The sequence below is a fragment of the Pleurodeles waltl genome, chromosome 9 (genome assembly GCF_031143425.1).
Source record: "Pleurodeles waltl isolate 20211129_DDA chromosome 9, aPleWal1.hap1.20221129, whole genome shotgun sequence".
In the NCBI taxonomy this organism is placed as follows: domain Eukaryota; kingdom Metazoa; phylum Chordata; class Amphibia; order Caudata; family Salamandridae; genus Pleurodeles; species Pleurodeles waltl.
The window spans coordinates 1091984604-1092008849 of NC_090448.1; the positions used below are offsets into that span (position 1 = coordinate 1091984604).

At 43.8% G+C, this 24246-nt stretch overlaps 1 protein-coding gene across 2 annotated transcripts in view; it reads left to right on the forward strand.

The window, feature by feature from the left end:
- Positions 1–24246, forward strand: part of GANC (glucosidase alpha, neutral C) — a 388017-nt gene that overhangs the window by 194406 nt on the left and 169365 nt on the right. For both annotated transcript variants that reach the window (XM_069208780.1, XM_069208781.1), the window contains 2 exons: positions 10089–10332; positions 14325–14389. In XM_069208780.1, coding sequence (XP_069064881.1) covers positions 10089–10332; positions 14325–14389 — 309 coding nt within the window. The remainder of the gene's footprint in view (positions 1–10088; positions 10333–14324; positions 14390–24246) is intronic.

Sequence of the window (24246 nt, forward strand, 5' to 3'; positions counted from 1 at the left end):
GCAGGTTTTTGGGGGCCTGTAGAAGACTCTTTACTATTTTTAGTTTTGGTTGTCTCATCACCCTTCCCCTGGGGAGTCTTTGTGACCCCTTTCTTTTGGTCACCCCCTGTTGAAGTCTTGGACACCCTTGTCTTGACCCAATGGTCCGCCTTCTTTCCCAATTCTTGGGGAGAAATTGGTCCTAGGTCTACCAGATGCTGATGCAGTTTATCATTGAAACAATTACTTAACAGGTGTTCTTTCACAAATAAATTGTACAGCCCATCATAATTACTTACACCACTGCCTTGAATCCAACCATCTAGTGTTTTCACTGAGTAGTCTACAAAGTCAACCCAGGTCTGGCTCGAGGATTTTTGAGCCCCCCTGAATCTAATCCTATACTCCTCAGTGGAGAATCCAAAGCCCTCAATCAGGGTACCCTTCATGAGGTCATAAGATTCTGCATCTGGTCCAGAGAGTGTGAGGAGTCTATCCCTACACTTTCCTGTGAACATTTCCCAAAGGAGAGCACCCCAGTGAGATCTGTTCACTTTTCTGGTTACACAAGCCCTCTCAAAAGCTGTGAACCATTTGGTGATGTCATCACCATCTTCATATTTAGTTACAATCCCTTTAGGGATTTTCAACATGTCAGGAGAATCTCTGACCCTATTTATGTTGCTGCCACCATTGATGGGTCCTAGGCCCATCTCTTGTCTTTCCCTCTCTATGGCTAGGATCTGTCTTTCCAAAGCCAACCTTTTGGCCATCCTGGCTAACTGGATGTCCTCTTCACTGGGGCTATCCTCAGTGATTTCAGAGGTGTTGGTCTCTCCTGTGAGGGAACCAGCATCTCTGACTATTATTTTTGGAGTCAGGGTTTGAGGTACCCTGTTCTCCTTAGATAGGACTGGTAGGGGGGAATTGTCCTCCAAGTCACTATCCTCTTCCTCTGAGTTGCCACCCTCAGAGGGGTTGGCCTTTTCAAACTCTGCCAAAAGCTCCTGGAGCTGTATTTTGGTAGGTTTGGGGCCCATTGTTATTTTCTTTATTTTACAGAGTGACCTTAGCTCCCTCATCTTAAGATGGAGGTAAGGTGTGGTGTCGAGTTCCACCACAGTCACATCTGTGCTAGACATTTTGCTTCTAAAAGTTGGAATACTTTTTAAGAATCTACAACTGGTTCTAGAATCTAATTCAAACTTTTACAAACTTTTAAACTCTAAAAGAAATGCTAAACAGGGACTTAACACACAAGGCCCTAGCAGGACTTTTAAGAATTTAGAAAACTTTTCAAATTGCAAAAATCAATTTCTAATGACAATTTTGGAATTTGTCGTGTGATCAGGTATTGGCTGAGTAGTCCAGCAAATGCAAAGTCTTGTATCCCACCGCTGCCACCAATGTAGGAAGTTGGCTCTGTATGTGCTATTTCAAAGTAAGGAATAGCATGCACAGAGTCCAAGGGTTCCCCTTAGAGGTAAAATAGTGGTAAAAATAGATAATACTAATGCTCTATTTTGTGGTAGTGTGGTCGAGCAGTAGGCTTATCCAAGGAGTAGTGTTAAGCATTTGTTGTACATACACATAGACAATAAATGAGGTACACACACTCAGAGACAAATCCAGCCAATAGGTTTTTGTATAGAAAAATATCTTTTCTTAGTTTATTTTAAGAACCACAGGTTCAAATTCTACATGTAATAGCTCATTCGAAAGGTATTGCAGGTAAGTACTTTAGGAACTTCAAATCATCAAAATTGCATGTATACTTTTCAAGTTATTCACAAATAGCTGTTTTAAAAGTGGACACTTAGTGCAATTTTCACAGTTCCTAGGGGAGGTAAGTATTTGTTAGTTTTACCAGGTAAGTAAGACACTTACAGGGTTCAGTTCTTGGTCCAAGGTAGCCCACCGTTGGGGGTTCAGAGCAACCCCAAAGTCACCACACCAGCAGCTCAGGGCCGGTCAGGTGCAGAGTTCAAAGTGGTGCCCAAAACACATAGGCTAGAATGGAGATAAGGGGGTGCCCCGGTTCCGGTCTGCTTGCAGGTAAGTACCCGCGTCTTCGGAGGGCAGACCAGGGGGGTTTTGTAGGGCACCGGGGGGGGACACAAGTCCACACAGAAATTTCACCCTCAGCGGCGCGGGGGCGGCCGGGTGCAGTGTAGAAACAAGCGTCGGGTTCGCAATGTTAGTCTATGAGAGATCTCGGGATCTCTTCAGCGCTGCAGGCAGGCAAGGGGGGGGTTCCTCGGGGAAACCTCCACTTGGGCAAGGGAGAGGGACTCCTGGGGGTCACTTCTCCAGTGAAAGTCCGGTCCTTCAGGTCCTGGGGGCTGCGGGTGCAGGGTCTCTCCCAGGCGTCGGGACTTTAGGTTCAAAGAGTCGCGGTCAGGGGAAGCCTCGGGATTCCCTCTGCAGGCGGCGCTGTGGGGGCTCAGGGGGGACAGGTTTTGGTACTCACAGTATCAGAGTAGTCCTGGGGTCCCTCCTGAGGTGTTGGATCGCCACCAGCCGAGTCGGGGTCGCCGGGTGCAGTGTTGCAAGTCTCACGCTTCTTGCGGGGAGCTTGCAGGGTTCTTTAAAGTTGCTGGAAACAAAGTTGCAGCTTTTCTTGGAGCAGGTCCGCTGTCCTCGGGAGTTTCTTGTCTTTTCGAAGCAGGGGCAGTCCTCAGAGGATGTCGAGGTCGCTGGTCCCTTTGGAAGGCGTCGCTGGAGCAGGATCTTTGGAAGGCAGGAGACAGGCCGGTGAGTTTCTGGAGCCAAGGCAGTTGTCGTCTTCTGGTCTTCCGCTGCAGGGGTTTTCAGCTGGGCAGTCCTTCTTCTTGTAGTTGCAGGAATCTAATTTTCTAGGGTTCAGGGTAGCCCTTAAATACTAAATTTAAGGGCGTGTTTAGGTCTGGGGGGTTAGTAGCCAATGGCTACTAGCCCTGAGGGTGGGTACACCCTCTTTGTGCCTCCTCCCAAGGGGAGGGGGTCACAAGCCTAACCCTATTGGGGGAATCCTCCATCTGCAAGATGGAGGATTTCTAAAAGTCAGAGTCACCTCAGCTCAGGACACCTTAGGGGCTGTCCTGACTGGCCAGTGACTCCTCCTTGTTTTTCTCATTATCTTCTCCGGCCTTGCCGCCAAAAGTGGGGCCTGGCCGGAGGGGGCGGGCAACTCCACTAGCTGGAGTGTCCTGCTGGGTTGGCACAAAGGAGGTGAGCCTTTGAGGCTCACCGCCAGGTGTGACAATTCCTGCCTGGGAGAGGTGTTAGCATCTCCACCCAGTGCAGGCTTTGTTACTGGCCTCAGAGTGACAAAGGCACTCTCCCCATGGGGCCAGCAACATGTCTCGGTTCGTGGCAGGCTGCTAAAACTAGTCAGCCTACACAGATAGTCGGTTAAGTTTCAGGGGGCACCTCTAAGGTGCCCTCTGTGGTGTATTTTACAATAAAATGTACACTGGCATCAGTGTGCATTTATTGTGCTGAGAAGTTTGATACCAAACTTCCCAGTTTTCAGTGTAGCCATTATGGTGCTGTGGAGTTCGTGTTTGACAGACTCCCAGACCATATACTCTTATGGCTACCCTGCACTTACAATGTCTAAGGTTTTGTTTAGACACTGTAGGGGTACCATGCTCATGCACTGGTACCCTCACCTATGGTATAGTGCACCCTGCCTTAGGGCTGTAAGGCCTGCTAGAGGGGTGTCTTACCTATACTGCATAGGCAGTGAGAGGCTGGCATGGCACCCTGAGGGGAGTGCCATGTCGACTTACTCGTTTTGTCCTCACTAGCACACACAAGCTGGTAGCAGTGTGTCTGTGCTGAGTGAGAGGTCTCCAGGGTGGCATAAGACATGCTGCAGCCCTTAGAGACCTTCCTTGGCATCAGGGCCCTTGGTACTAGAAGTACCAGTTACAAGGGACTTATCTGGATGCCAGGGTCTGCCAATTGTGGATACAAAAGTACAGGTTAGGGAAAGAACACTGGTGCTGGGGCCTGGTTAGCAGGCCTCAGCACACTTTCAATTGTAAACATAGCATCAGCAAAGGCAAAAAGTCAGGGGGCAACCATGCCAAGGAGGCATTTCCTTACAAAACAGTTGACATAAGTGAGCCAATTCAAAGCGCCATGAGCGTGAAGGAGAGACACAAAAGGAAAAATAAGTTTGCTCACAGTGAAACGTATTGGCAATCATGCAATTATCCATGGAACAGGGGCAGTCTACAAGGTGGTAATAAAACCGCCCCAAGGAGGGACAAATGTAAAGCATGTACCAATGATAAAAAGGATTTTTTAAAGGCAGGCCCTAGTAAAGTGCACTACATGTGCCCAGGGCCTGTAAATTCAATGCCACTTGTGAGCCTGCAGCACTGATGTACCACCCACTTAACTAGTCCTTTAACCATGTCTCTGGCCTGCCATTGCAGAGCCTGTGTGTGCAGTTTTACAGTGCCATGTACACCTGGAAACGTAACCTGTTTGCCAGGCCCAAACCTTCCATTTGTATGCATGTAGGTCACCCCTAAGGTGGGCGTAGGACAACCCAGGTAGCTGGGTGAAATGTATTTAAAATGCAGGACATGTACTTTTAAGTTTTACATGTCCTGGTAGTGAAAAACTCCCAAAGCCATTTTTCACTACAGCAAGGTCTATCTCTCTCATAGGATAACATTGGGATTGCCTTATTACCTCTTATAACTGTAATTCACAATCTAGAAGAGATAAACCTTTCAGGTTTGGTGTCTCTGGAATCACAATTTAAAATCACAATTAATGATGAATTTGGATTTTGAATTGTAATTCTGAAAATGTCACTTTTAGAAAGATGGCATTTTCTGACTTTAGCCATTTAGTGCCTGCTGCCTATCTTTGATCACTTGTCTGGGGTGGGTGACAGCTGAGATTTGTGTACTCCTTCTAGACAGCCACACACAATGGGAGCTTAGGTGTGATTCATGGACCATCCTGGGAGGATAAGAGGGAGGAGATGGGTATGGCCTCACCTACACCTGAATAGCATGTGTTCTGTCCCTACACAAAGGACTGCATAACCTCCTGTGTTGAGTCTGGAGCCAGGGCAGGAAGAGCTGAACCTCTGTGCACTACAAAGGCCTGTCTCTGAAGTCTCTCCCACTTCAAGGGCCTAACTGGGTATAAGTACTGGACCTTTGACACCACCAACTCAGTACACTTCTGGACCGGTAAATACTCTGCCAGGAAGTATGACTGCTGTGCTGCTGAAGGACTGCCACTCTGCTGGACTGCTGGTTTGCTGGACTCCTGCCTTGCTGTGCTGCCCTGTTGCCTGATGTTCCCCCACCCTTGTGAGAAGGACTGGACCTGCAGCATTTGAACCCATTGAGACTCCAGAGGCTAACTGGCTGGCATCCTGATCTGAAGTCTCAGGGAAATAATAGACTTTCAACCACCCTCCTCCGGTATCTGGGCCCTGCCATCTGTGAGTCTGTCCTGCCAAGTGGTGCAACCCTATTCTTGGACCCTTGAAAATGGGCCTAATGTGTTTGCTCCAGCGGAAACAAAGCATCCTCTACTGCGGGAGGAGAACTCCATTGCTGCTGCTGTGTGGATCGGAACCAGTGCATTGCCGCCACTGCGTGAGTAAGAACCAATGCAACAGACTTGCCTTGTTGCATCCTGGGGTCGCCGCAATGCCCTCGGAACCGCCACTGCGCAACACTTCCCCCAGTGCCAGTTACTCACACTCCCTGTTGATGGCAGCGTTGACAATTAAGCCAAAACTCTGCATTACAGCTTCACTCCCAAGCGGAGCCAACACATTGCCTCGACTGCACAATACATCCTCAACACTGGCCTTCACCTCGTAAGTCCCGTCAACAGAATCCTTAACATAGGTGCACCAAGACCTCGCACTGCAGCCTTGCTGTATTTTGGAACCGAAGCATCCCCTCGGCTATGCAATGCATCTGTGTTTCAGACCCATGCAACTCTTCGCAACCAGAATTTAAGGTATTTTTTTTCAGCGGGCCTAACTTGGTCCCTGTAGCTGGCCAAGCTCCATTGTGGTTGGTCTGAACTTTTGACTTTGTCCCGGTCCGGCACAACCAGATATCCCTGGTTGGCGCTTCTTGCTTTCAAGCACTATTTTACAGTTTATTCATTAAAAATTCATAACTCAAGTTCTACTTATTAGATTTTTGTTATTTCGGTCTTGTTTCATTTATTAAATTAAGATGTCTATTTCTAGCCTGGTGTGGATTTTTTTTGTGTGGGGTTTTCACTGATTTACTATTTGAAGTGTTGCACAAATACTTTACAAATTGCCTCTAAGTTAAGCCTCACTGCTGTATGCCAAGCTACCAAAGGGTGAGCCCAAGTTAATTTAGGGTTTGCTAGTGCATTACCCTGACTAGGATTGTGGTTGCTCCTAGACCAGGGCTTACACCCCAGTCAAACAACAACCCAATTGATAACACTTTCCGAATGAGGAAGGCATACAGTTATTTACATGGCCATGGAAATAACAAATACCTACATCTGACTTGAAAACTCATGTATTTGTACTTGGGGCCTCATTTAGGGAACGGAGGACTGCTGCACATCAGCGTGGCTTGACCCCTGTGTACCTGCAGTTCCTACACGTTATTTAGAGGTGGGGTACTGCTGAGTGACTATCAGTGGAGTCTACTCTGACTATGTTGACAGTCAGTCACTGAAAACAGCCACTCTGCTATTGGTCCCCCGCCTTCAGAAGCTTAGAGTGGTCCTTATGTGTATTTTCACTGCCATCTAGTCAGAAAAACTCAGCAATGACTCCCATGCTTAGGAGAAAATTCCTGGTGCTTCGGAACCATTGGTATTTTACATTCTAGTCATAACCCTCCGTTTTGGGGGTTTGTTTCTGAAAGCAAAAAAAGAATGCAGAGTGGGCTGCAACAAGATGCCCGTCTCCCTGGCATTCAGATTTACTTAACGCCAATCATCCCCATCAATGGCTGCACTTTGAGAAATAAGATCCCTCCGAACATGGCAGGGATGTATAAATTAACTAGGCAGGCTTCACCTAGGATGGTGTAGGTGAGGCCTCTGCCGACCCTTCAGACCTAGCAGGCTGCATGTTAGCCTCTAAAAAAAGCTATTAGTGTGTTGGTTTGTTTACAGTTTGTCATATGGCAACATATGGACCAATATTAACAGTGAGGCATTTTGTGTTTGAGGTTGAACAAGGGAGATAAAGAATTGTAAAAAATTGCTTTTGTATTGAAAGGGTAATGGATACACTGCTTTTCTAACCTAAGGTGGGTCCTAAGGGCTTAATAGGCTGTGTTATGGCATTAGGCACAGTATTCATAATGGTACGCATATGAAGAGTCCACTGAAGACAATGCAATGTCTGTTATAGTGAATAGGATAATTCTTAGTTGGTGTACTTTGTGATGTTTCCAAACAATGTGTCAAAATTCATCACCTAAGATCATAAATGTCAACAAAAAATGTCCACCAATTAGCTTGCCATGTTTATGGGAGGGTGGGTTTTGTTTTCCATTGGGTGTCTGAACTTGTGTAGATACAGCTTCAGGCTTGCTTGCTGGCAGATTTTGAGCTCCATAAAAAATAGAATGAGGTAGAAGGTAAACTCTTTGACTGGGATGAATCTACATTGTGGTTGGCCTGAAATCGCACCTAGGTCCTGGTCTACCAATCTCATAGACTACCATTGGCGCTTTTGTTTTTTGGTGTTTTTTTTACTTACAACTTTAAACATTCATATATCCAGTTTTCCTTATGTCCAGTTTTCCTTATGTTTTTTCGTTTTGGTGTCATTTTTTTCTGTAAATTGTGTTCTAGTTTTCTAATTTGGTTTAGGATTTTTATTACTTGGTGTTTTGGCTATATTACTGTTTTGGTACTGCATATGTACTGATGGAGCTTTCAGGTATGCTTTAAATGAGGTCAACAATTCTTCTCACCCTAAGCAGGGGGTAAGAGTTGGCAATAATGACAATCAACATTTGATTTACAGTATGACCAATTTGGCCACACAATGAAAACCCAAATCAGAAATAAAATTAAAGGGTTTATTACAAATTAATATTCAGGTTAATATAAACAATTCCCAACACCAAGCTATAAAGATACATTATCACCGTAGGGTGAGCAAAGTGATGGAAAAAGTTTAGACGGACTAACCTTAGACAAGCTAAACATTCAATAAGTGCAATGCAAATTGTTAATAGCTGAACCTGATGCTCAAAAAATAAGCGTTGTCCAGCTTGTTTAAGCATTAGTGCAAACTGAAATCATCCAATTAGCTAGCTAAACAAAGGGGAAATCTTCAAAGATAACAAGTCACTAAGTGACGTGCTGGGCTACAGAACATGGGAACAAAAAAGTAAAAAGGAAATAGACGATAAAAAGAAGTTGGAAGAATGACATCTGGGGCAAAATGAAGCTATGGTTTGCAAAACAACAAGTGAAAATGGAAGGTGTCAGCATCTCAAAAGCCCAGTCAAGAGTCTTCTCATGGGTCAGGAAAAATCTAAGCCTTCTCAGCCAGCATTTGGGAAAGTGTGGGACAAGGGCAAAGAAGTCTGTACCTCTCAAAGTCCAAGAATCTCCCCTACTCCAGCTAACTAGAAACAATAAATTAAAGTCCAAAGTGAATGATGATTTGTCCAATGGTAACACCATATGGATCGAAAGATTTCAATTGTCCAATCAAGGCACATCACAAGACAGACAGCTGTAACATCTAGGCAAGTTACCAGGCCTGCTATGGCAAGGTATCCATCTTTGCTCTCCTGTGCAACTTGCAACAATTTTGAAATAAATCCAAACTTCATATTCTCAGTCTCTTTGTGTACTGTCTTCAAGGTTACTTTCTCAGGCTGTCTATGAAAAAGACAAAAGGCCGTCTACTTCCAAACTAAGATTTAATGTGAACGAGATCCGAAAGAAATGACACATTAACAAAAGGAAGACAACTTTCTCACATTCTATGAGGCTGGTGCCAGCACTTAACACAACTAAACAAAGCAAAACTAAAACGACACACTTTATCCATGTTAAACAAACATGTAAACAGTTCAATAATAAAATCCTCATTAATAAATCTTGTCTAATTTCATGTTACAGTAAATTGCAAAGGTGAAATATCTTGTTAATGTATGTCAGTAAATATGCTGGGAAACCACAATTTCCAACATTAACATTTAACTTTTAAAACATATTCATCACAAAAATCATTATCGTTTCAATGATAACTATTACCTAACATCATAAGGAAACACTGAAATCAAAATAGATTATTATAAGTTAGTTAAGAAAACCATACCACACACATTAAAGTACTATCCAACAGTGAATGCACTTTCATATGGAGTTTCCGTGCACCTCTTCATAGTTAACCTGTTATTAATCCACAATTTAATATCAATATGGCCAAAATGCCACTGCACCAGTACTTTTCAGATTGCCCTAAGTTAAGCCTGTCTGCTCTGTGTTTTAGCTACGAGGAGGGGCCTCAATATCAATTCAGTGACTTTAGGGTTCATTCTAACATGTTGCTGGTATTATTTCTTGCAGTGAGTGACCACCACACCCAAATAATCCACTTTCATACAGCTTTGTTTCAGACTCATACTCTCCCGCAGGATATTTGTATATTTTCTTTGTTATATATTCACATAGCACTGACAGCACTGCAGACCACCAGTGAAAGTCTGAGAGAAAATTAAAGAAAAATAATAATTACGATGAAAAAAAATGCCAAATGAGCCAGCTGCACAGAAAAATCAATGAAAACAAGGAAACAAATTAACAAGCAATTAAAGCAGGAATAAAGTAATGAAAAGTATGTGCTTAACAAACAATTTAATTTGATGCCGTGTGTTGGCTTATTACAGAATTAACTTTGTAATACTGCATGTGAAAAATAAGATTTTAGAGGTAAGACAAATGTATCTGTTTTTTTTATTACATTGGATTCCAGTCCATTAATTGCGCTTTTGTCAAAAACATTTATTGTTGACAAACATTGTTCATAAATAGAATATGTAAAATACAAACTGGTATATTTGATTTTTTGCAAACCTGTTAATTACTTGTGAGTTTTTTCCCAATACAAACAGCTGATGTGGGTGGTTTTATTGGTGACCCGGAACCAGAACTGCTGGTGCGCTGGTACCAGGCTGGAGCGTACCAACCCTTCTTCAGAGGTCACGCCACCAAGGACACCAAACGGCGCGAGCCTTGGCTCTTTGGTGAAAAGAACACCCGGCTCATCCGGGAGGCAATTCGTGAGCGCTACAGACTGCTGCCATATTTCTATCTTCTATTCTATCGAGCTCATGTGTCTGCTGAACCAGTGATGAGGTAACAGCCCATTCCAATTGCATTAGAATTTTTTGAAGACCAAGTGTGTGAAATTACAGAATTGTATTTACTGGAAAAGTCTTACTTGGACGATCATCATGACTGGGGCATGTGTCTCATATCACAGTGTGCTCTTACGTGACTTTAGGACAGCACGTAGTGCTATGGGAAAAATCACAATCAATAGTAATTACAGGGGGTTTGATTCACAAAGATATTTGCTGACAGGTACAAATGGCAACAGAGCATAAAACTGCTTTTACATTTCACATGTAGTGGTTTTTCAATTGTAAAAAAGTACTCACGCTAAGAATATTGTATGAAAGTTTGCTCATACCCACAAATGTCCTGGTTTATGGGTATTCACAAACCTTTTTCCGACTGATTCCCACCCTGATAACAGTCAGAGTCACACTCTTGTCAAGGGCAAGGGTCACTCCATGACAAAGAAAGGTATTTCTCCATGTGCGATTGTACACTGTGTACACATGCGGGAATACCTGTGCCTGGTTGTATGTCAGAATTCACAACAGTTTCTAAGGAGTACAATTGGTTATTCTACAACTGTCTCAGTTTTCCAGATGTTTTCTGGGAAGCCGTAGTAAATTCCTAACATTCCGAAATGTTCACCTGTGGGTGCAGATTTCGTTACGAATCAGGTCCATAAACCATCTATTAATTAATGATAGATCGTTTTGCTTCTGTGCATTTTCAGTGCTGAAAAATCTACTCAGTGCTGCAAGTCTAATTGAAACATAGAGGAGTAGCTATCAATTGTTCAGCATGTGCAATGAGACAGGGGGCCAGGGATGTGAGAGGGCCTCTTTCACTCCCATTAGTATCTGCATTTTTACTAGCAAACTAGGGGACAGGTGCCCATTTGCATTGCTTGTGTTAAGGCCTATTGTAGCCTTGTTAGCCCACTGTCCAAGTCCTGATAGTATCTTATTTTAGTGCAGGTATAAAGTTTATATCATTAGAATGAAACAGAAGCAATTCATTTATTTAATATCTTAATTTATATGAGTGTGTATCGATTTTTTAAATAGTTTGAAAGGTGACCCTGCGAATCTCAGCATCTTTCCAGGGACCATGTGTTTCATTCCATTAGCTAGTTTGCTGCTCTCCTTTTGGAGAGTTGAATCTCTTCCATAGTTGTATGGATGTGTCCCGGGACAGTGTAGCACTGTCTCTTTGACCATTAAGGCTTTCACTGTTATCTCAACTTCATTTCACAGATTCCTAATGTAATGACATGCAGCGTCCTGCACTCTATATTTATGTTTTTACCACATTCCCACCCTTTCATCCATGTGCTTGAGTTCATTTCGCTTAATTCAGCTCTTCAAACACTTTGGTCTCTGGAAAATTGAGGGCCGAAACGCCTACTCAGGGAGTCAACGTCTGTTTAGAAAATTAAATAGTATTAGCAGATTAATAAACTATGTATCGATAAAAAGCAAAAATTTGAAATCGAGAGGTTTAAAACAGTCAGTAAGTTTGAAGGAATTTGAAATTGGAAGCTACAATATTAACTTGGTATTCTTATCTTGAATCATGGGAACAGCCAAGTTCTATAAACAGAATCAAATATGTACGATTGGAAACCTGAACTGAAGCAGTTGTATGCGCTGACAAAAAGAGATCATGCATTAGGAGCAAAAAAGGGATATGCTGGAATCTAGATTATTGCTTTGTCTTTCAGAAACAAAACTGCATTTTTCATTTTCACATTCAAATTCAAATTGAGTTTTTTGCATATTTGTAAATTTAATATAATATTTTATACTTGGTGTATTTGATGTGTACTTGTTCTGTACATCTACATCATAGAAGCTGCTTAGTCTGGTGTCCCTGGCTTCCAGGATTGATTTAGTGGGGTCCACAGACATGAAAAGGTTAAGAACCACTGACCTAATCCATTTCACTTCATCTGAACCATGTGCCCCTTTAGAAGATAGATTTCAGTTGTTCTTCTTTAAGTAACTCATAGTCCAGGGCAGATGAACTTGAAAGCTATGTGTCTCACTTCCATTCCAACCCTCTCATATCCATTAAAAAATTTAAGAGGTATTTCCAAGCCACAACAAAAGGGCCACAAGATTCTGGCCCTGTCATTACAGTTTATTTCTGCTCTCTGAGAGAAAAATATAGTTTGTCTTTAAATCCCTATCTTCCTCTGGCCTCTCTCAAGTTAGTGAATGTAAACCTGTTTCTTAAAGAAAGAAGTCTTCTTGCCATGTAGTTTCATGGCATTCTTTCTACTTTCAAGTAGTGAACACTCATCAGAGAGTATGTTCTGCATTTCAGACAGAGTCTAGTCCCAGAGCTAGACGTTTTCAAAATGCTTCCAATGTTAGCAGATGACGTGGTCATGTTTCAGTCGTATACATAACCATCTGGTTCCACAATTATCAACTTAACTGCCAGACAACAACTACTTCCCCAAAACAAGCTTTTGCTGTAAGTTTTGGTTTGACCCTTACCTTCATCCAAGCTTGGCCTTTCAGTTTCAGGACGATGTCCAGGTTAACAGCAACAAGTTAGTAGTAGAAATAATTAGAGAAAATCATGCTGCAGTCTCACTTGGATGTTAGACAAGAGTTCCATGCATGCAGATATTGTGCAGATTGTCCTATGTACATGATCCACTTGAGTATTACCATCAATCAACCCAAATACCAGAGTGTCTGTACTGTAATGAAAGCTTGCCCGTGCATGCACTAGTTAACGCACAACCCAACTACGACTGAGATCGTTTATTTTCCCTATGTACTGCTGACAAAATAATAGCATTGCTCTTCTCCAATTTACCTCCCCATCTGACAGGAATGTTATGGCCCAGCTAACCAGTGAAATGAAATCCTCATTTATCATCACTTGCACTACAAGCACTTACTGCGACCTCCTCAACATTTTCAAACTATGTCCACCTCTAACCTTCTGCTTCGCCAACACTCACATTTTCAGGTGTTCGCTTTAGGAGGTAAAGACCAGAGCCACTGGAATTATGCGGCAGGGGAGGGCCAAATTATGTGGCTGGATAGAGTAAATTATGCAGCAAGAAAGGGCAATTTATGCAGCGTAATGCAGCACATTTTGTAATTGTATTATTTCATTATTTTGTCTTTTTACACTGGTTAACACTGCCTGGGCATTGGTTGCATCTCATTAGTACTAGTTAAACACTCAATATAGCAATGAGCAACAGAATTGTGAATAGTCAGCCTATTGCAGAAGGCCTTCCATCGCATTGCACCACGTGTTGCTGTAATTTTTAGTAACTTTTGAACTGTTTGAGTTAGAAACAATTTACTCTTTTATTTAAATCTTCAGATTATGGAGCATATGATGAGTTATGTGGCAAATGGAGCAAATCTACTATATGCAAAAAACACTACAGCTGCACAACCGCATAATTCCAGTGACTCTGGCTAAAGGTGTAGGCATTCAAAACTGTGAATTGTGCACTTGATGGCTGCATTATGAAATGCATTGATACTGCGTCATTTATATGACCCTAAGTTTTAGAAAGATGTAATTTTAATTGGCCTGGAAAAGTCAGTTATGAGCCTTGATTGATGTCAGATTGGGTGTGCACCCTGAATATCAACCACAAAGTATCAACGGGACACAATATCAAGGGAAAAAGTTTTGAAAAAAATTAGACAGGTCTGATTTTCTGTACTCCACATACGCACCTATGCGGTACACATATCTTTATGGTACGGATATGTGGAGTTAGGAATAGTAAATCTAAACTTCCTTATATACACTTTCCTTTTTAATATTTTGTCCCTCAATATTCTGTCCTCAATATTCTTCTACAACAAAATTCTCCATGTCAGTATTCAGTAGAACAATCATCAGTATACAATTCGATTACCTATGGTTCAATGTTTTATTTTATTGTATGTCCTGTGAGCTGCATTGATTTCATAAGAGTTGATTAGCAAACCATGTAACATGACCTTATCATGTTATTTTTACAGACCCCTTTGGGTAGAGTTCCCCAAGGAAATAGAGACCTTTCATGTTGATGATGAGTTCATGCTCGGTAAGCAACAGTTTGAACCTCTCCTTTTCCCCAACCTTGAATTCATGTTTAAAACATTAAAGTTGATGTACATTGTCTTATATGTCTTAGAAAAGTCTTTACCCGTAAAAGTAATACCCGTATAATGCATTTTCAATGCTGAACACACTTTGTGAGTTACAAAGTACAAAAGATGCAACTAGCCAGCTGTCACATGTAAAAAATAAATCGCCTAATAGGAAATCATTGTCTGTCCATGAGCTCAACCCTGCACTTTTGAAATTTGTTCTGCTTAACAAATCAAACTTCTTCGTTGAAGACCAGAATGCATCTGACATTATATTTACAAAGGCTTCCGACCTTCCATCTACAATCATAGAAAATTACACCTTTAAAGTCATTAACCCAAACAACAAGCAGCCTCTCTTGCAGACCTCCTCGCCAACCATCTCTGAACTACAAATCCATCACAAGTTTCCTGCTAAAGTTCTGAACACCATCCTTTCAGGGGGAATATAATTCTTTGAACTGAACGAACTGTGGGTAATATGTAAGCTAAAAGAGCAGCATGGAACCTGACTGATTTCAGAGCATGTGCCATCTTTCTTTTTGGGTTAAACTAAAATAAAAATAACAAGGCAATTCCAAGGCTTATTTGACTCATGTCCAGTTCTAACTCCAAAGCATCCTGGAGCCTATCATTAGCATAAGAGGCAGGTAGCCCTTATAGATGCAATAGAAAACGTCTCACACAAAAAGGGCAATGATGTCTGCATGCTGCTGGTCCTAATACATCTAATGGCAGAGCTCCGCATGCTACACATCATCATCACTCTGAAATTCATATCACTAGCAGGATCCATTCACAACCTTAACTGGATTCTATTATTCTTCCAAAAAAATCAATTGATGTTAATCTCAGTTGAATTTCCCTTCGCCAGGCATGGTGGGACATCTCAATATCCCCCCTCCACTAGTGCTTTTCAGTATACATCTGGGGTTTATCTTACTGAGACCCTCAGTACATGTCTGTTAGGTTTGGACTAGAAACCACTCTAGTTCTCTACTGTCAAAGGCGCTTTCTCTACAAAAAAGTATATTGAGCGGGTTTTAAGTCAGGTTCTTGCTCGTGACTGACTGACTCATTTTTTTATCCCTATTCAATTGCTCTGTTCTCTATTCTTTTGTTTGTCCCACACCTGAAGTATTTCTTCTCTTGGTGCTTAATTTGGATGAATTATGTGTCGGGACCGGAGGCTCCGATTATGCTTCTCTTTCTATGCTTTATTTTTTACAGCAGCCAATTAGAAAGAACACATGATCAACCATAGTGACAAGCACTATAATACCTTGAGTATAACAACACACTTCCTGTTTCTTTGCTGCTGTGCAGCCAGTTAAGTCTCCTTATATTTTATTGTGATTGTAATTATTTATGATATTTGGTGTACCGCTTTGCGAGCACGTTTATGCGCGACTACGAGTTTACGGCTATATACTGATTCTGTGTTGTTCTATGTTTCAATTGTATGCTAATCCGTCATGGGAGCGGCTTGCCGTCCCGTATATTTGGAGTGGGAGTTTGGGAGCAAGGACCGCGCAGCTTTTTGCAGCGCAGTCCTCTTTCTATTTTTAGCCTTTTGGGACCCGCCTCAGTGTGCACGTGCGATCTGGCAAGCGTAACTTTCATCATGTCTGCCTGCTGACTCGCACGTGTGTGTCTGAATTGTGGCTCCCCCCGTGGCTCTTCTGTTCGCGGTGGACGCCCTGACAGACTGAGTTCTGCCAGGGTTGTATAAATAATACAGAGGCTTTGCCCAGAACTCTTTATCAGGTCCTCCCTCCAACCTTGATTAGGGGTTCTTTGATTTAGGGGTTCTTTGTCTGTGCGCCCTGCCTGGCTCCCACTTGACTCACCTTTGGGGCTCTCTGACCCTGGTTGGTGACCTTTTGGGGTCTAGGCAAATTTATTCACTTTATTTAATTCTGTATTGCAAATACCATTGTGTATGACGAATACCAGGAGGGTGATGAGAGTTATTCCAATGATGATGGGCAATCAAGCTTGTTTGAACAAAATCTAGTTCAAGCTCTGGACGCAGGAGTGCGCTAGACTGTTAATGAAGCCTTAGCCAAGGCTATTTACTCCTTTGAAACATCACCATTATGGGTTTGCTCAACAGCAGGGCTGGAATCCCCCCTCTGGGGAAATGATAGAGGGGACCAAAGTCGCTCCTGCGACCCTGCCTAATAAAGAAGCTCATTACGAAGTGTTTGAGAAGCTCACAGCCTCTTTAGCTAACTAATACCCCTACAGTATTCCATGAGAACCCCAGTTGGAAGAGTTTGCAGAGGACTCTGACGCAACTTCCTCACAAAGCTCTTCGCGGGAAGACACGCAGTGTCCACGTAAGCGTAAGGCGAAAACCCATCATACCTCCTCCAGTAAGCAACCAAAACTCTTAACTTTTGAACTAGGGGAAATCATCCACATCAGGTCTGCAATTTGGGTGCCCCCTCCTCCTGAAGTAGTTGATTATGTCAAATCTCACATCAGACAGGACGTTGATAAAGAAGTATGAGCGCGCTTACGCTCGTAGTGTACCAGACCTGACCTTCCAGACAAAGTGGCAGAAACTCCAGAGGTAGATCCCTCTATGGTAACCTACTTAAGGAAATATACTTATGACCCGAAGAAAGAGATTGATAGAGCATGGAAATCTTGCCAGGATAAGCTACTGACATGACAGGTCCCTTGACCAAAATTCTCTAATTGGCCTATCAGGCAAAGGAGTCTTATGTTCCGGTTGATACAGAGACCCTAGTGGAAAGGGTCCAATGTGCTCTTTGTCAATTAGGTAATACTAACAGTGGATTTCTAATGAGCGACGCCGCTCGATTCTGATGAAACTAGATCCGAAACTGGCGGATCTTGCTTCTTCCGAGGCTGGCCCTGCAGCACATGGCTTTTTATTTGGGGCTCCTTTCCTTAAAGAACTCTCTAAATTCGTCACCACTTTCTCCAACCTGGATAAGGCCCAAGGTTTGATTAAAAGAGCACTGCCCCCACTTTTTGCACGGTCCGGACGCTTCAGAGGGCAAGCGTTCGGCCGCAGTTATCAAGGCTCGACAGGGGACAGCTTCTAAAGCGAAAGAGGTAGAAGTGGCTATCAAGACCAAGCATCCACCTTCTACCCCTCAAGACTTTCCCTCAGAGGGCGGTTCCATAGAGGAAGGTTCAGAGGTGCTTCTGCCATACAGGACTTTAACCCCTCAGGTGAGAATAATCCTGTGGGCAGAGGTTACTTTGAGGGGGCGCACACAGCTATTTTCTCACAATTGGCAAAAGATTTCCAACGATCCTTGGGTGCTGGAATCTGTGCAGGGTTTCAAGACAGAATTCTTTCAGACTCCCCTGCAGTTGTCATTCCCCATCACAATGCATTTTTCCTAATTAGATCAGAATTTTATTCAAGCAGAAATTCAATCTCTTCTGTCATAAAATGCGATAGTGGAAACCGATCTTCACCCCTTGGAGTTTGTAAGTTCAATTTTTCTGGTCGACAAAAAAGGGGGCCGCTCCCGGTTGGTCCTCAATTTAAGGGAATTCAACCAATGGATCCTTTACCGTCATTTCAAGATGGAGGTGATCCATGTGTTACGAGACATCCTTCAAGTGGGAGATTGGATGGTACGTTTAGATTTGAAGGACGCTACCTTTTCATTCCTATCTTTCCTCCCCGCAGACGCTTCTTCCAGTTTCTATGGGGAGGAAAGTGTTACGAGTTCAAAGTTCTTTCCTTTCGGCCTGTCTTCAGCTCCGTGGTGCTTCACGAAGCTGATGAAACCAGTTGTGGAATCCCTAAGATCCAGGGGTGTTCGTCTTATCATATAACTGGACGACATAATCATTTTGCCCTAATCCCCTCAGACAACAATTCTTCATCTAGAATGGGCGATCTCTCTTCTTCAGGAATTAGGGTTTGTCATCAACGTCCAAAAATCTATCCTGATTCCTACACAATCTTCAGAACTCCTAGGATTCATGGTGAAATCCCAATCGGCCCAATTAGTTCTCCATCCCTTGAAGGTGAAGAACATCAAGAGAGAATGGAGATTAGCCTTATTCGAGAGGAATATATCAATGAGATCGCTGGCTAGCCTGGTGGGGCTTCTAGCCTCATCCATTCAGGCGATTTTCCCAGGACCTCTACATTACAGGGCTCTCCAACGTTTGAAGATCATGCATCTGAACAAATGCCTGTCATATTCCCAACTAGTTACCCTCTCAGAAGATGCGAGAACAGAGATCTCTTGGTGGCTAGCCCATATGGAAGCATGGAACGGCAGAGCCATAGTTACCCCCTCTCCGTAGTTGGTCAAAGAGGTGGATGCCAGCCTGTGGGGTTGAGGTCCCCATTGGGGTCACATTTCCATGGGGGGGAGGGGCACTGGTCCCTGAAAGAGTTGTCCCTTCATATCAATTGCAGGAGCTCTTAGCGAGCTCCTTTGCAATTCGCAACTTTACGGCGGGCACAGTGAAATGCTGCATTCTCCTTCGTATGGACAATATTTTGGCGGTTCACTATGTGAACAAGCTGGAAGGAACGCGATCCAAATTAATGATGGAAATTGCCAAGGATTTTTGGCATTTCTGTCTCCAGAACCACATCTCAGTAACGGCGGAATATCTGCCTGGTCAACGGAATGTGGTAGCGGATTGGCATTCACATCATTTAAAGGATGCCAGCGATTGGAGACTTCATCCATGGATCTTCAGCGTCATCATGCAGAAATGGGGTCTTTGCAACATCGACCTTTTCGCTTCTCGGTTGAACACTCAACTCTGGACCTATTTCAGCTGGCGCCTGGACCCGGGAACGATGACGACGGATGCTTTCCTCCAGGACTGGAGTCCATTCCTTTCCCATGCCTTTTCTCCTTTCATGATGATTCCCAGGGTTTTAGCACAGTTGTGGAGATAGAAAGCAGTGATGGTATTGATCACTCCATTTTTAAGAGCCCATTCCTGGTTTCCGATCATTCTGCAATTAGCCTGTGCCCCTCCCAGTTTCTTGCCCTGGTGTTGGAATCTCCTCCTGGACCTAGCAGGGTCACCTCATCCATTGATTCAAACAGGCAACTGTCTCTACTGACTTGGCACCTATCAGGCAAAGTTGGAATCTCCCAGGCCTTTCAAATGGAGCTCAGGATTTCATTAATCAGTCCTGGGCTCCTAGTACCCACAAGCGATATTCCTCCGCTTGGAGACGCTGGTGTAGTTGGTGCAACTCACAGGTTACAGATCCCTTTAACACTGATTGCACCATGATATTGGATTTTCTTTCTTCCCTAGCAGCATCTGGGATAGCTTATAGTTCTATCAACAATTTCCGGTCAGCTATGTCAGCTGGACATGTCTTTATTGAAGGGAAACCTGTGGGACAATTGTCCATTGTATGTAAGTTGGTTCGAGGCATTAGGATGTTAAATCTTCCCCTTCCCAAGTATTTGGAACTTTGGGATATTGATGTTGTCCTTAGATTTTTAGATTCCTGGCCCTTCAATAAATATTTAGCTAGGAAACAGTTATCTGCTAAACTCACCATGCTACTCTGCCTTATCTCTTGTAAACGAGTATCTGACATCAAGGCTTTAGATTTGGCAAGGAGACGTTTTTCTCCTGAAGGAGTATCTTTTGTTATCTCTCAAAGAACAAAGTGTAATACCAGGTTGGTATCTTATCCCTCATTCCCGGATAACACCAAGCTTTGTGTGGTGCAATCTTTGAAGGACTATGAGGTTACTACAGCTGAATTTCGTTCAGATATGTTGGGTCAACTTTTAATATCCCTCCAGAAACCATTTCGTCCAGTTTCTTCGGTGACTTTAGTCAGATGGATGCTATGGCTTCTGTCAGAAGCGGGTATTGATGTGTCAAAATTTGGGGCTCACGCGACGAGAGAAGCTATGGCGTCAAAGTCTTTTTCTCTATGTTCTTGTTTAGACGATATACTAGGTGCCGCGGATTGGTCTTCTGATTCCACTTTTAACATTTTTTATTATAAACCTATTTTAGATATATCTTCAATTGTTATGGCACGATTTTAAACTAGCACAATCGGAGCCTCCGGTCCTGACATAGAATGAAAAATATTCTAGCTTTCGCATCTAGAATTTTCAATTCTATCAAGGACACAGAGGCGAGCCTTAGGCACATATAGCAGGAGGAAGGGTGTATATTTTCCTTTCCACCTCAGTCAGTTGTTTTTGGAGTTTCCTGTTTTTGAAAACACAAGCCAGGAACACAGGAACACTGCATTGTGGTACTTGTAGTTTTGTGGCTAACTTTTTGATTATGGGCTTGCCCAGCACAAACACAGACAGCCATAATTGGCTGATGGGATGCTGCATGGTGTTCATCTACTTGGCAGTTGATTGCCTCCTTATGCCAATGAGCTCAGTGGGTGTCTGCCATTATTTTTTTTAATTGAATTTGGGCATTTATCCAGCAGCAATCTGTTTTTACTACAGTACAGGTGACGTTGCCAAATAAGGCACAACTTACAATGCCTTGGCATTGCATTCTGGAATTTGCAGTCTTTAGGCTTCAGCTTACGCTTCAATTGAACTTAGGTATCTGAAAACAATGATTCAGTAACGGAAAGTCTACGACTTGAAAGGTGGTGTGCTACCACGTAGAGTGGTTCACTTGCCCTAAGTTCAGGTTTTTGTGCGTTATTGCAACAAATCAGTAGGACAGTGTTCTATTGAGCAGTTTCCAGCTGCCCTTGACCCATTCAGCTTTGTGTTCTTTACACACACATCCATTCACGTGTAGTGACTTATTTGCTTATCTGCAGAAAAAACGACTCTCCTGTTGTCATTGGCAGTGACCTGTGATTTCAGACTACCAGGTATACAAAAAGAGCACTTTAATAAGTACTTGTCAATGCAGTGCTATTATGTGCCTATTAGTGTCAAAGTTTCCACGTTAAAGAGCAGTAGTTATTGTAGCACCCATGATAATATGCTGCATGGCTAGATACTTATACAGTTCCAAAGGTGAGACCTATTGGGTGTACCAAAGCTTGTTTTCATATGTTTTTAGGGTAACTCTGCTTTGGGCATCTACACAAGTGGGGCAGAGTTTTTTATCAGTACAGATGGGGCATTGCTGGATGGTGGGAATTTTGTGGATTCCTGTGGATTCCAGAAGTTTCCATTCAGGCAAAGGTAGAGGTTTGCAGGGCATTGTGGGTACAAAAATGGTTTGGGATGAATGTGAAGCACACTGCCCTGGACTCCCCCAGATGTTTAGTTTTCAAAAGCGTCTGAATCTGGTAGGTTTTTGCAACGGCCAGCATATCCAAGTCCTAAAAGTGCAGCTGCTCTCCATTGCAAGTGGGACTATATTGGGAGTTAGCCAAGCTCACCTGGCCCATGTGTAAAATCAACACCCAAAAGAGTCTAATGTCCTCTTACTTGTCATCGGGATGAGATATTTTAGTCTGCAGGGGGGTCCGAAAGACTGCTGCCCCCTTCAGTTGGGGTGGGAGCATAACCGTGCCCATGGTGGTGGGCAGCCCACACCCCTCTGTTTTGTTTTAATTCCCTGGCATCTAGTGGGCTGTTTGCCCCTCCCCCGGGGGACTGATCGGGGGGTAATTACCTCCATCTGGGTCCATTCACGTCATGAAATACCACTTAAGTTTGCATCCAGAGTGTTGTACCTGCCCAGTTTGTTGTACTGTAGGTTAAATAAAAATCTAAATAAACAACCTAATATTGTATGACATTTCAGTTAGATGCTTTAAAACACTACAATCAACTTACAGGTCTAACTGGAGCATGTAGTCTCTTACTAGGCTGAGTACTCACCTCAGTGCATGTTGCCTTCCACTCAACACTGTGTTCATCTTTCCTGCCATTCCACTGGATGCCATGCCCGGTACTAAAACAGATGCGCTCTCTGTAACTAGCACAAGATGCCCGTTTTTCATGGAGTGTTTTCGTGGGAAAGTGAGGGAGGAGTGACTGAGTTAATGAATGAATGAATGAGAAGGGCTGTGTAACTTGGGAGGGGGGGGGGTCTAGAATTTAATAAAATAAAAATGAACACTTACCTTTTCGCCACTGTGCCCTGCACCTCTCCTCTGCTTGCTGCAGGCAGGCACTGGCTTCAAACCAGCATCAGAATTGACTGGGTGGGCCCTGGCTGGGTGCTCCCAGGCAGACTGGGAGCCTGTGCAGGCTCTCTCCAGCCCAGCAGCTGTGTTGAGCCGGGCAGGCTAAACATACATGCGCAGTGAGGGGGAGTGCCGTACACTCCCCCTCACTGCTCCTCATCCCAGATGCCCCGCCCCTTCCACAACAAGGGGATAGTAAACATGGGGTGTCATTTTGACTCCGGCGGTCGGTGATAATGTGGCAGTAGTACCGCCAACAGACTGGCGATGCATACCGTCACATTATGACATTGGAGGGTTGGCTTTAGCCAACCCGCCAATGTACCATTCTGACAGCCACTGCAGTAGCAGCCACCAGGCTGGAGATAAGAATCTCCAGCCCGGCGGCCGCTATTGTACTGCCTCAGGCATTTTGGCCCTGCCTACCGCCATGGTTTCCATGGCGTTCGTAACGCCACGAAAACCACGGCGGTAGGCCCTGTCAATGACAGGGAATTCTTTCCCTGTCACTGATAGGAGGCCCCCTCCCCCCCAAACACTCCCCAGATGTCCCCCACCCCCCCTCCATTCACCCTCCCCCTTCCAATCCCCCACACCCCCATACACGCAGACACGCACTACAGATACACACACTCACTTACACAGGCATTCATACACGCATGCATCCATTCATTCATGCATACATACGTACCACATTCCCACTGACATGCAGACACGCATTCACATATCCATTCATACACACATTCTCACACATGCATACACGCATGCACTCAACACTACACATACATTTGCATTCACGCTTACACTCACACATTCATGCACACATACTACACCCTCCCCCTTGTCGGAAATACAACTTACCTGGATCCGGCGGGGGAGGGTATGGGGTGCTGCTACCGCCAGCAGCGCCCGCCAGCAGAACATAATACGGCTGGCGGCAGTCAACTGGCGCGGCTCTGGTGGTGGTAGTAGCGCCACCTTAACACCATCCGCCAGCATTGCCATAGCCGGATTTCTGCCCTTCTTGTGTTGGAAATCTGGCTGTGGTCATTATTTGTCAGACGGTTGTTTGCCCGGGCGACGGTCTTTTGGCGGCCGTTCCCGCAGTGGTCGGCAGCACTTACTGCCTTTGTTTTAATGAGGGCCATAGTTCACTATCCCCTCGTTGTGAAAGTTTTGCAGCTTCTGCTGCTGGCAGGGAGGCGAGGCTCCTAACGGAGGAGCCACCCCTGTTCTAGGCACACTCTGGGCCTAGGAGAACTGAAGAACGTGAGATTTTGTATGATGATCCAGTGGTTTGGGGATAAGCCTATATTCGCAGCGAGTGTACTGCATAGCATTCTTGGGCTGCAAAACATTAGCTTTTTTCATGGTGCGCCGTGTTTTCCTTCTTTCCTTATATTGGAGGCTGCAGGACACTAGCATATTAAAACAGCTGAATCAATATAGAGATATTTTCATAATATATATTAAGATTTACTTTTTGGATTTGAAAATACAGTCAGTAGTCTCACTAAACCATTACTTTGCTAAAAGAGTAACCTTGAAAGTACATCTTTGTTTAAAGAAACGAAACCTCTGCTAGGCTATCAGTCGTACTTGTCTGCCCTTTCCCCATGAACGTTAAAGTAATGCTAACAGCTTAGGTCTGTAAATTGTCTCGGAGTATTCTCTTGAGTTACAGTAGAT